The sequence below is a fragment of the Ascidiella aspersa genome, chromosome 7, assembly GCF_963924565.1.
Source record: "Ascidiella aspersa chromosome 7, kaAscAspe10.2, whole genome shotgun sequence".
NCBI classification, from domain to species: Eukaryota; Metazoa; Chordata; class Ascidiacea; order Phlebobranchia; family Ascidiidae; genus Ascidiella; species Ascidiella aspersa.
In genome coordinates this window covers 10,772,677-10,784,778 of record NC_139453.1, presented here as the reverse complement: position 1 = coordinate 10,784,778, position 12,102 = coordinate 10,772,677, and the positions used below count along the sequence as shown (strand labels likewise).

At 37.6% G+C, this 12,102-nt stretch overlaps 1 protein-coding gene across 1 annotated transcript in view; it reads right to left on the bottom strand.

Annotated features, from left to right (window-relative positions):
• Positions 1-1,742: 1,742 nt before the first annotated feature.
• Positions 1,743-12,102, bottom strand: part of LOC146137748 (uncharacterized) — a 63,701-nt gene continuing 53,341 nt past the window's right edge. Inside the window, exons 28-37 of the mRNA XM_083393415.1 lie at positions 10,334-10,918; positions 9,541-9,656; positions 8,978-9,075; positions 8,323-8,437; positions 7,234-7,317; positions 6,330-6,514; positions 5,214-5,443; positions 4,092-4,260; positions 3,001-3,149; positions 1,743-2,658 (exon numbers count right to left, since the gene is read on the bottom strand). Coding sequence (XP_083249541.1) covers positions 2,638-2,658; positions 3,001-3,149; positions 4,092-4,260; positions 5,214-5,443; positions 6,330-6,514; positions 7,234-7,317; positions 8,323-8,437; positions 8,978-9,075; positions 9,541-9,656; positions 10,334-10,918 — 1,752 coding nt within the window. The 3' untranslated portion in view covers positions 1,743-2,637. The remainder of the gene's footprint in view (positions 2,659-3,000; positions 3,150-4,091; positions 4,261-5,213; positions 5,444-6,329; positions 6,515-7,233; positions 7,318-8,322; positions 8,438-8,977; positions 9,076-9,540; positions 9,657-10,333; positions 10,919-12,102) is intronic.

The window sequence follows — 12,102 nt, the reverse complement described above, 5'->3', positions numbered from 1 at the left end:
TGTGGCTTATCTCCTAGTCGTATGACCGCCCCTAACGCTGGCTGAATATTTGTTAACCGAGTGATTTTAAATTAAAGTGTCATCTTGATTTTTAAGTTCTATCTTAAAATCTGCTTAAATAATGCATCAAAAAGTGGAAAATCAAAATAATGCACAAAAATGTTTTAAATCGAAACAACGCGTCAAAAAGTATCAAACCTAAACGATAAGGAGCCCAGCAACATATCACCTGAAACATTATAACACTGCTTCATTCGGAATGCCAGTTCTGATAGATAAACGCACATTTGGGGCGCATTCTTAAAAGTCACATTTTCGGCACCAGAATTAAGTACAAATGCAAAAAAGGGGATAATTATGCTACAAAGGCAGCCTCAAACATTATACATGGCAAGTTTCCTGCAAAACTGTTGCGCTCTTTTTGTAATTTAGACTGCATTTATATGTTTGCAAGTACTCTATACTAGAGAGTTTTTTCTGTTACAACGGAATCATTCTTCGTTTCCGAATCTACTTTTATGCAATTGGGCATCAAAACATTTCGCCTAAATCTCACAGTAATTTTAAGCGTTCCCCAACACAATAGCGTTTATTTTTTGCTACACTGCTTTGTTAACGGACTTTTCCGCTAAACGTACGTTTTCCCAAGTAAGAATGCAGCAATTATCTGCCGTTTGTTTTCTGTCCGGGGGCATTCTGCAGCCCTTTTTCTTATCTTGTTATTGAAATTCCGCGATAACAATTTTTAACGGGATGCTAAGACCCTCCACGGTGCAACTGCTCGCTATTTTTTGAAAAGAGAATTGCATTTAAGAGATCATTTCCGGCTATTTCCAGCTTTATTTTAACCGTAATTTGGGTTAAAATATCGGCGTTTCTGCAGGCGTTGAAGTGCAGTTAATGTAGGCCTACTCGTCACCCCTAAAACACTTTTGCACGACCAACAGATTGGGTAGCCCTGATTTATATAGTACTATCTAATTGATCTATTTCTGAAAATGATGGAAAACATTTCGGTATTTTTAATCTAGAGAGACAAGTATGTCATTAAAAATCTGTGGTGTCAGTTGTTCGCCATCCCTGGTAGGCCTATAGTTCAACACATAGCCTTAGGATTAGCACATAATACCGGCATGATTTTTAAGAGGATTTCAACCTAAAATATCACTAGCGTATTATAGCTGTGTAACAACGCATTGCTGCGCCTTGATTGTCCCACAATACTAGATCGTATTTGTCTATTGACAAAACAAAATTTATGAATAAACTTGATGAATTTATGCGTATATCTGCTTGCTGTTTTTATAATATTTTGGGGGGGTCTCACATATGATGAAAACTGTTTTTTCATTGAAAATAGTTTTATTTAGGTTGTTCCATCATAAAAAATTATTATCGTTTCATGATTCTGTTGTTATGGGCTATTTTGTATCTTATTTTTTTGCATGGGAACCTTATACTAGATAACGGCTATCTCTGTTTTCAGCCAAACGGTCTGTAAACACACATCAGTCTGCGAATCGTTGGACTTAACAACTCAAACGAGGCATAATTTCATTTTATGCTGTGGCACAATTCCAACAGTTGGCTTCCTTCTCGATTCTCCTATAAGCAAAATCGATCACGATCACCTATAAGAGAACTGAGCACGATTTGCAGCACTTTGCTTCGTCGACTAAGCTTTCATTTGTTTGCAAAACAAGAAAGCATATACAAGCAGAGCTAAAACCGTCGGTCGCGAAGTCTGCCTTGCTGTAAAGCGAAACAAAAGGAAAAAGGCAATTACCGATTGCGGGGTGTAGTCAAAATAGCTTTCTAATGTTAATATTGGATTATCATCAAAACAAACAAAGCATTTACGCCCAGTAACTTGATATATTTAGCTAGTACCAGACTTGGACAACTAGATTTTTTTTAGCTTTTCAAAATTAGATTCGAATTAAAATTAGAGCATTTCAGTTTTTCCAAATTAGATTAGAATTAAATCTTTTTGAGTTTTCTCAAATTAGATTAGAATTAGAATTACCAAATTCTTAAAAAAATCGAATTGGAACTAGAATTGGAACTACAATTATTACATTTGAATATGCAATCAATTTCAGTAAATCGTAAATTATTCTAATAAGAAAGTAAATGGTAAATATATATATGTGTGATAGTTTTGATGCCTTTTAGCATAAAGAATATGCTTTTCAGACTGTAAAAATTACGTTCCAACCAAAGAGTTTGAGTTCAAATTCTTTGTTTTGACTAAGAGAATAAAAATGCCGTTGGACAAAGTAGCATTTTTTGGTAAAATCCGAATTAGATTGAGAACTAGAATTACACAAGCAATTCACAAATTAGATTAGAATTAGAATTAGCCGCATTTTGCTCTAATTCAATGAATTAGAAAACTAGAATTATCTAGTTGTCCAAGTCTGGCTAGTTCTTGGTACTATTTTTTTCTTTCAATTTTACCAGAGAAATAAAAATAGGAGTTGCTCTAAGCTGCCAAGTCACAAACAGCACGATAACATGCGAACATAAATATTATCATTTTGCAAAAGCAGGTAAAAGCAGACGGAATCACAGTGGCAGATTAAAGTACGGGAATGAAAAGGTAATTTAAGATGGATTGAAGTACGCGATAGGTGCTCATTTCTTCTTGTTGTGAACCTGAAAAATACGAAACAGTGTTCGACAAAACATCATTTAACAATAAGAAATGTTTTTTTTTCAAACACTAATTACAAATTTTATGACGATCGACGACAGAATAATTTGAGAAATATCAAAACAAAAAATTGAAATACTACAAAAGTTATGACGACAGAAAGATCCTAGAACCCCCCAACAACAAAAAAATAAAAGTAATACAAATATTTTAATGCGAAATTCAAGTCAAAATAACAGGTTTAATAAGACTTCGTTTACAAAATCATAACCTTTAACAAAAAATAACAATAACGTTTTCTTGGAACACTTGAAAAAAGGTTTCAGTAACACGAAGCATTTCACCTGTTTTGCACTTAAGTATCGAAGTAGGGGAGGCACTGGCCTGCTGGCCATGGCGGGAGTTGTGACGTAGGTTCTGTCGTCATTATTGTCCCCCTTCATGTTCAGCGACACGTTGGAAAGGGTTGGTGTGGTACTGGGCCCCGATGTGCCTAAAATCATGCGGTAAAGTATGTTTTAAATAAATAAAATCTAATCAGAAACAAACTAATAAAGAAAAAATGTGTGGAGATAATTGAGACGTTCTAGACCAGCGGTTCTCAACCAGTGGGCCATAAGAACATTTTAGGTGGGCCATAGACCAATTTAAAAAAGCTAGATTTATTGAAGAATTTAGTTTAATCTCGGTCACTATACTTTACAGGAATATTAGCTTGGGGAGAAATTGAGAAGGAATGTAAATAAAACGTAAATTTCTTGTTCAGAAGCAAGTATACCTTAGTAATACACGGTTGAATAAATAATCCGTTTTGACATACGCTCCGCTATTTTTTGTTACAAACATTTTTGATAGTTTTATTTAACCGACACGGACAGTTTGAGTCAACTTTCACCACGGGATCCAATACCAGGCTTCAAAACCACATCATTTATTTCATAAAACAAAAGAAACAAATGTACCCTTCTTGAGCCTATATATACTTCTGCGTTTGTAGTCTAGTCCAAAAATTCTGTATGGTTAAAAACGAACTTGGAACTGGAAATAAAAAGCAAGCCTTTAAACAGCAAAGGTAAATTACCAAGTGTTTAAGGCGTTTTAAGCGAAACTATATTTTGCTGGTTTGCTACTCTTCTGAAACCTGGGTAACAAGGAACATTAGTTAACACAGTGTATAGTTTTAAAAACGATTTACTTGGCTTAACTTCCCATTAAGTTGTTTTAGCAAATGATTTCAAACACTCTATTTATCGTTTTAAAACACGCTTTTACCTGAAGTGGTTTTCAAAAATAACTCGACTAAAACTGTAGCGTTACGCCAAATATTCGCCCCGGGTATGACCAACCGTACAAACAGCTTGATTCGTTCGCGAAACGTTTGAAAGCGATCCAATACACAACACCCAGCCAGCGAAACAAAAAGCCAAAAACAAACCTAAAGTGACGGCGGTGCACTGCGCCGAGTTGCCGTTGCCGCCCGCACTTTGTCGATAATGGGCGTCGGTCCAGTGTTCTGCGACCTGGGAATTGCGTCCGGTCGTCCTCGACCCGATCCGGATATTGGTCATCGAAGAGTCGGCGTGCTTCTCAATGGTCGCGTTGCCCTGAAAAAGTGCATCGTAAACTTTTTAGTTTTGTTTACCCCTAGCATCTATCTCCAGATTTCATTCACCCTTGTCTCATGATATGATAAAACTATCTCGTCTATATATAACAGCACAAAATGACTTCGGTTGTTTCGCAAGCTATCATCTATTTCTGACGGTTCACCCCTTTTAGTTGGTTCACCCCTGCAAAAATTTTATTCACCCTGGGGTGAATCATTCACCTGATTAAGAAAAACCACCCTAGAGCAGAAAAAGAAAGTGTAATGGGTGAGAATGAGGAGTTTCGAAACCTGTTAACGGAAAAATGCGGCGAAGCTTGGGACTTGGATAAAACAAAGCAAGGGCAAGTTAGGGATCTTGGATAATATCGGATCGGGATCGATAGCTAAGTCCGGTTGTGTAGTATAGTGATACTATAGTTAGTTTGATACAAAGGTGGTGTTGGTGGCGTCCGATACCTATATACTTTCAAATTCAATCGTAGTCTGTGTTTTTTTCGCAGCGTTTTCTGTTTTTACAAATAGGCCTACACTTTTTGGAAAATAATATTTTTTAAATTAACAATCGAAGGTAAATTAATAATCGAGGTAACCGGGGTTGCCCAAAAAATTAAATTCGATATTTTTGACAAAAGTATCTCGATCCAAACCGAAAACAAATGACGTCAATATTAGGTCCGATCCAGAAAAATGCATAAAATGTGTCATCCAATTGTAAACATATTTTTTTCAAATTTTCCGTTCAGGTTAAATTGATGAATTTGATAACAAATCATGTTGGAAATTCCTATAATAATTTGAAATCGAATGTACCGATACAACCACTTGGTATCGGGCACCCGCTCCAATGTACACGGCTTGGCAGCAGAAATAAACTCGGACAAATGTTACCGACTTAGTTCAAACTTTGAAATCCCGCCTCTTTTGCGCGTCAGAGAATTTCCAACAAACCTGCGTGTACGCCGTGGCACCGCCGTCCGCTCTCCTCTCGATGACGTCATCAGACATTCCGATGCCGTCATCGCCTATGACGCAATCACGGTCGGTTTCGGCCTGGTATGGATCGGCGGGCGACTTTCGCGACGCTCCGTGATTCCGTCTTCTTCGCTGTTGCTGTTTCTTGCCGCTAAATGTCGCTGTTGTGCTAGCGTTGTCAACGTCATCGTCGGAGAACATTTCGTCTTTAAAAATGTGAAACGAGTTTGTTGAGAAAAATAGTTAAATTTAATTTAGAAGTAAATTATTAAGAGCTTAAGGGCTGGAGGTTGTAGCAAGACGTAATAGGAACATCAAAGCCCATACAGAAGTAAGGAGCATTTTGAACGTTTGGAAGAACCCTCTATTGATTTTCAACATCAATAAATTACTTCAGTAATATAAATGTCCGATATTTCAATACTAGGCAAAAACACTTGCGACATAAAAATATACCTAAAACAAAAATAAACGCATGAGGAAATCGTTAAATATTCCGAGAGCGTTTTTAAGGTTTTTGGTGGGCCATGGACTTTTTACAAGGCTTTTTTATTTTGTGTTTGGGCCAATAGAAGCAATAACTGCTTGAACATACAATTGATTTGTTTCATGTGATTTGGTATAACGCATTATTTAATTGCCGCATAAGAGAAGCAACTTTTGAGCGTAATGGTTGGAGGTTGTAGTGCGACGTACTACGAATATCAAAGCCCATACAGAAGTAGGCAGCGTTTTAAACGTTTCGAATATTTTCAAATCAGTAATGTTAACAGACAACCTAAGCATTTTTGATAAATCGAGGTGTTTTACAGAAGCAAAAGTCTAATACATATGTGTGATTATAAAACGTCCTTTAGTATATATGTGGCTGGCGAAATTTTACTCCGTTACAGACGTTGTGATACAACCCAAATTGCAAACCAAATTTTTGTTCTGTTATTTCGACGCGCCGGACTCAAATCAAATGCATACAATTTAAACGACTAATCCAACTCCACTTTACATTTCACCTTAACGTCAACTCGATTTCGTGGAACACTGTACACATTGCATTTCAAAGACTTGGTTTAAATATAATCTCAGTCGGCTTACCGTCGTCGAACACGGTCTCCAGTCTACGCTGCGAATCGCGACGCAAACTTTCGGTGACGTCATGCTGCTGATGACGTGTCGTGTTGTTGTAACGTGACAGCGGGTCGTCGGCGTCGGCCAGGGGACGAGTGCGCTGTCGGCCGGCGAGCCCGGCAGGGTTGCGACGTCGAGGCCGTTGGCTAAAGCTGGGAAGGCGAAAAAGACCAGGGCTTAAATAATTTGGGCCCTTTACCGCTTTTTTCAGGTGGGCGCCAAGTTTGTAATGACGTATGTATTCTAAACCTTTTTATATTTGGACTTTTCTTAACAATAAGATTTTTTTGAATAAAGCCCATACAAAAGTAAGTGTCATTTTGAACGTTTCAACTAACTCTTCTAATTTAAAAGCACGGCTGTGCGTAAGCTGGGTAATTTCAAAATTACTTTTACAGGGTTATTTTAACATATAATTGAGTTGTGACATTGCTCAAAAAAAAAAACATTGCCGAAAAAGTAGTGCAACCTTAATTTTTTAATGCCCTAGCGTTGGCCTTTATTGAAAACTTCACGAAATCGACTAAAAGTTATTTTTATATTTTACAGACAACACACTGATAAACAGCAATTTTGTATCAAAGCTAATGCTAATCTATAATTCGGTCCTTTGAAAACCTATGTTTAACCCCAACAACAGCACTTTTAGTGTAACATGCAAAAGTTGTGGTCGCCTCTACAAATAATTACAACCTATATAAACTAGGGTTTAAAATACGTTAAAGAAAGCAAGAAACCTGAAATTTAATGGATTGCCTGTCAAACGTTATATACGAATTTTAAAAAACGTCACGGATGGTGCACGCCGAAATGGAGTAGCTTGGCATCGAAAAGATTAGATAGATTCCATTAACTTAACTTAACAACTCACGGTATGCCGTCGTCGTGGTTTTGTGAAGTTTCTTCGGAGGGTTTTTTGAACTGATGGTGTTTGGGCTGGGGATGGTGATCCACGCTGCGAGAAGATAAATCATGCTTTTAATCTAGGTTTGCTCCGGCGAACAAGTTTCTTAAAATAGGATTTACTGTCTGTAATTAAGCCCATATTTAATCTTTATACCAAGTTTATTTTAGCTGATTTGCTAAGGAAAAAATATTTAGTAGTCGCGTGTAACGCCCAACTCTATTCAATATCGCCCGAGCACCTTCCTCTATACATATGCTATAACTCTTTCTGTATTCTATTTTATTGTTTTTCACGTTACACAACATGAAAAGAATTTGAATCTAGCCGGGTAATCAGGTGGCAATATATAAACAAGACAAATTGCATTGAATTTTCGACAAGCTTTCGCACAATAATAAAGATTAAACTAAGTATAGAACTTAGCAAACCGAAAATCAAGTTTGTTTGTTTGTATGTAATAGAGCTTTCGCACAACCGCGCTTCATCAGGTCAAAATAGAAATAAAAGCAAAGCAGATGCGTTTATATGGTTTATTTCTTTAATGCAAATACTTCTGGTAATCCTAGTACAAATTCGAAATCCCCATCGCTATCCCACTAGCTACAAAGCGTCATACCTATCCCTTGCTCCCTCCAACCAGTTCCTCAAAATATGATTTGTATCCGAAAATCTGTGTTTTAGCAGTAATTACCCCCATAACCTTTTTAGGAAATAATTTAAAAAGTTCTATTCGCAGCCGGCAATGAAAATAAAAAGTTTTATTTTTCGTATTATGTTTGGTTGTTTAAGGTTGCACAAAATGATATACCAAACTTCGTAAATGTCCGTATTTGTCTTCCAATCTTCACACCTATTTGGCGTGCCTGACATTATACAAATCTTCGTAAATGGCCGTACTTTTCTAAGAATTAGATAAAACAAAATGAATCTTAATGTAAATATAGTAAATGTGTTTTGGACTAACAGTTTCTTCTTTAAAGTAAACGCTCCTAATAATCCTTTTACAACCAGAAAATTATCATCGTTATAACACAGCAACATAAAGCGGCATACCTATCCCTGCCTTGACCCATCAGGGATCTTCTCAGCTCGGCGATGTTAGCCACCACTGGAGGCACCCGAGTGCCACTCTTTGGCACCATCGAGAGGCCGATCCGATCCGACATTCCTGCAGTGGTTATAACACAGGCTTAAACACGTGAGAACAGTGTACAGTGATGTCACATACAGCGAAAATATTTAGTCAATCTTGGTTGCCTTAGATAAAATTAAAAAGTTAAAGTTTAGAGTGAATTACGTACGAGATTATGAGTTTTAACATTTAATAATTTGCCAATTGCATTTTTTATTTCAGAAACAATCCCTACAGCATTTATACAGGCAATTAAACAAAATATAATAAGTCCAGGTGAGTGTAAGATTAACAAGGATTGGACAATGACTATTAACCCATACAATTTTTATTATACCAATTTTTAGTAGTCCGTTTTCAGCTAATAATGGCAAAAACGATGTTCTGGCTTTTATGTTTAGTTAAGCTTGTCGGATAAAACAATATAATATTATAAACGGTTAACTCGAGCCCAAATAAAACGTTAAAGGAGAACAAATTCGAAATACAGGATTTAAAATCTCATGGTTCTGCCGGCGCAGATTTGAACTAACTATGCTATCGCTTGTGTGTTGGTATTCGGCAAAATGCGCTCACCGAAGAAGGAGTCGTCCGTTGTGCGGTGATTCTTCGCCTTATAGTGGTTGCTATGGACTTCCTCAACGCTTTCGGCTGGTTTCGGTTTGACGTAATATCTGGAACAATCAACGCATTGGCGGGATTTAACTAGTGAGCCATATTCGTAAATACTTTACTAGTACTGCTAATCAAAATGTCGCGTTTCATTATTTATTATGTGAAGAAAATAAACTGCACATATGTTAACAATTTCAATACGTTAAAAAACGTTTTTTAAAAAGCGTTGAGTTGTATTATACTATGTATGTCTAAAAAGCTAACAGCGATTTAAAATGAATGCTAACACAGCCTGGCATAACATCCACGTCATGTTAAACCTATAGCTGTAAACCAAACGTGATTTTCCAATGTTCTGCCCAATGCTTCCAGGTTGTGATACAGTAGTTAAACTATACAAAGCTTGAAATAATTTGCATTTCTTAAGTTGCAAAAGTTAAAACTATTCCATACTGTATGTTATGAGATCGGACATATAATAAATAAATCAAAATACCAGATGTGTATGGTTTTTAATGATTTACCTGTTGCTTTTAACCGCCAGATTGTCTGTATCAGTTTCCATTATGACAGCATTGTTCTTCTTGACGCCGCTGGGAATAATGGAAACGTCGCTGGACTTTGGAAACGCCAGCTCGCCCTATGAAGTAAAGTGTAGATAGCTGAACACATTGCCTTAACCAAGGTGAAATATGACGAAGGCCTTAAAAGCATCACTGTATTTTTCAAAAGGCGTTCACCTAACTTTTTCAAAAGGCGTTTCACTTAAAATTTAGGGCGTTAATCAAGACATCGCCAATCATGCTTAAACAAAACTTTTAAACATCCAAATTAAATAGATTGAAGTAAACGGTTGAGGAAGTTTGAACAGAGTTAAACGTTATCATATTTGGGAATTACCTTTTTAAGTTTTTGTTTTTGAGTAGTGTATTTGTTTGATTATGAAAACCATACAAAACGAATGGTTTAAAGCTTTTAAATGATCCTAAACGCGGATTCCTAGAGGATTGTTGTTTAGCGCGGTTATTGTATTCTAACATTGAACGTATTGACACTTTAACGACCTTATTGCAAACATATACTACAGGTCGAGAACAAGTCGATGCCATGAAGATTTGTTGATTTAAATCCTTAACGTGGATATAACAATGATCTGTTCAATTGATTCGCGAGCGCAGTTATAACCAAATCGTGTTGACTTGTATGAGAAAAAAGCCATTTAAGCTCGCGTGCAGATCCCACGCAGTCTATTTTAAGCAAACAAAAATCAGAATTTGCACAACAAACTTTTCTAGGGCGTTTTAAAAAAATCCAAACCTGTATGAATCCCTTCATCTCTGTTTGGTTCAGTGAGGTCGGTCGCTTCGGAAGCGCTATGGAGTGCTCGGAAGAGGACTGATGGTGGTCTGAGATTCTCCGTACTTCCGAAAGGTCGCTGGGGATCTCGGGCGCGTGCTGTCGCCGGGCCAAATCACCCCCGGGTGCCGCCGGACGCCGCCGGGCCGAATCGTCCTTGGCGAGGGCGGCTTCGATGCCGTTTTGGAACGGTTTCAGGTTCGGTGGTTTTCCAGGGAAGAGCCTTTCGTTTTTGGATTCGTTGGACCAGATCTTCTTGTGGCGATCCGAGTTTCCTCGCGGACTCGCGTCTTCCTCATCCTCCGCAGGTTTAGGAGGACTTTTGGTGGACTCTTCGGATGATTTACGATTGGTGAAGACAAGTTTTTGTTGCTGCTGTGAACGCGGGCTGCCGAAGGAAAGGGTGGTTCGCTTGCGGCGTGCGTGCTCTTTTTCCTCCTCTTCTTGCTGCTCCTGGAGGAGCGAGGAGCCACTCTTCTCTGCGCCGTCCACGGGAGGAGCGTCTACCGCGATTGAAGTTTCGGGAGGAAGGGCGAAGGCCGACTGCTTATGAAGAAGAGAGAAAATTGTGGTTATGGGGTAGAATAGGAAGAGAGCGTACACCTGAAATAGCATTTTCAGCTCTTTTTTAACATATTTTGATTCGGAATCTCAAACAGCTATAATAAGACTTTTAAATGTCATTGGCATTGCACTTAAAGTCTTTGTCCCTTACTTTGTTGTAATTGATCCGATACAGCAGGGGTCCGATCAACCTATGTTTTTAACGTCATACACGGCGAATTAGTTACGTATAAGGTGGAGAGGCTGATTACATTTTTTATGTGTCGACTTTTCGGTGTAGAGATGCGACATTTGGTAAGGCTGATTCCGTTTTTAAGCGCGTATTGATATGTTTCATGCTTTTTACCAGGTTCATTTCTGATGTTTGCAAATAACAAACTGATATGAACTAACATATTAGTCGGGAACAACTGAACCAGTGGTTTTCGACGCATCTGTTTCAAGGGTTCGGCGAGCACGTCCTCTGAAATATCAATGCTGTTATTTCAAACTAAATTTGAAACTCTTTTATGTGCCACCGGTATGACGTAACGTTATAAATTGAAAGTTTGCCAATTACATAAATGCAAGTTTAAAATTTGAATATGCCCAGTTTCAGCTGCTTGGAGGAAAGACACGAATACTAATCGAAAATTTGGGGTTCGACAAACGCTTGCAGAATAACATAGGGTTTCGACAGGTTACCAAAGGTTAAGAACCACTGAACTAAATAATCCCCGAACATTTGACCTTACTTTTTTTCTTTAGTATGACAACTATTTTTTCCGATTAACAAAGCCAAGAGATAACAACTTTTTATGCATATCGTCGATAAGCTTCATTAATTAGTAATTACTATACAATAAAACACACCTTTCGAAATTCTGCTAAAACTCCACACTGGCTTAACTGCAAACAGAAACAAATCGGCCAACAGGCCCAATTCGACAGATGGCCCAAAAAATTTTAACATAACGCTGTAAGTCCAAGGCAAGTAATAAGTCATAATTAGAGCAGGTCAATTCCAAGTTAAGTCATGGTCATAAAAACTAACCTTAAACTATTAAAGTCGGCTAACCCGTCCAATTATGAGCAATAACTAAAATACTTAGCCAAGTCAAGTCGTTTGAAAACAATAACCTAAGTGCATCTAAGTCACGTAATTGACTTAAGTCATTGCAATACTA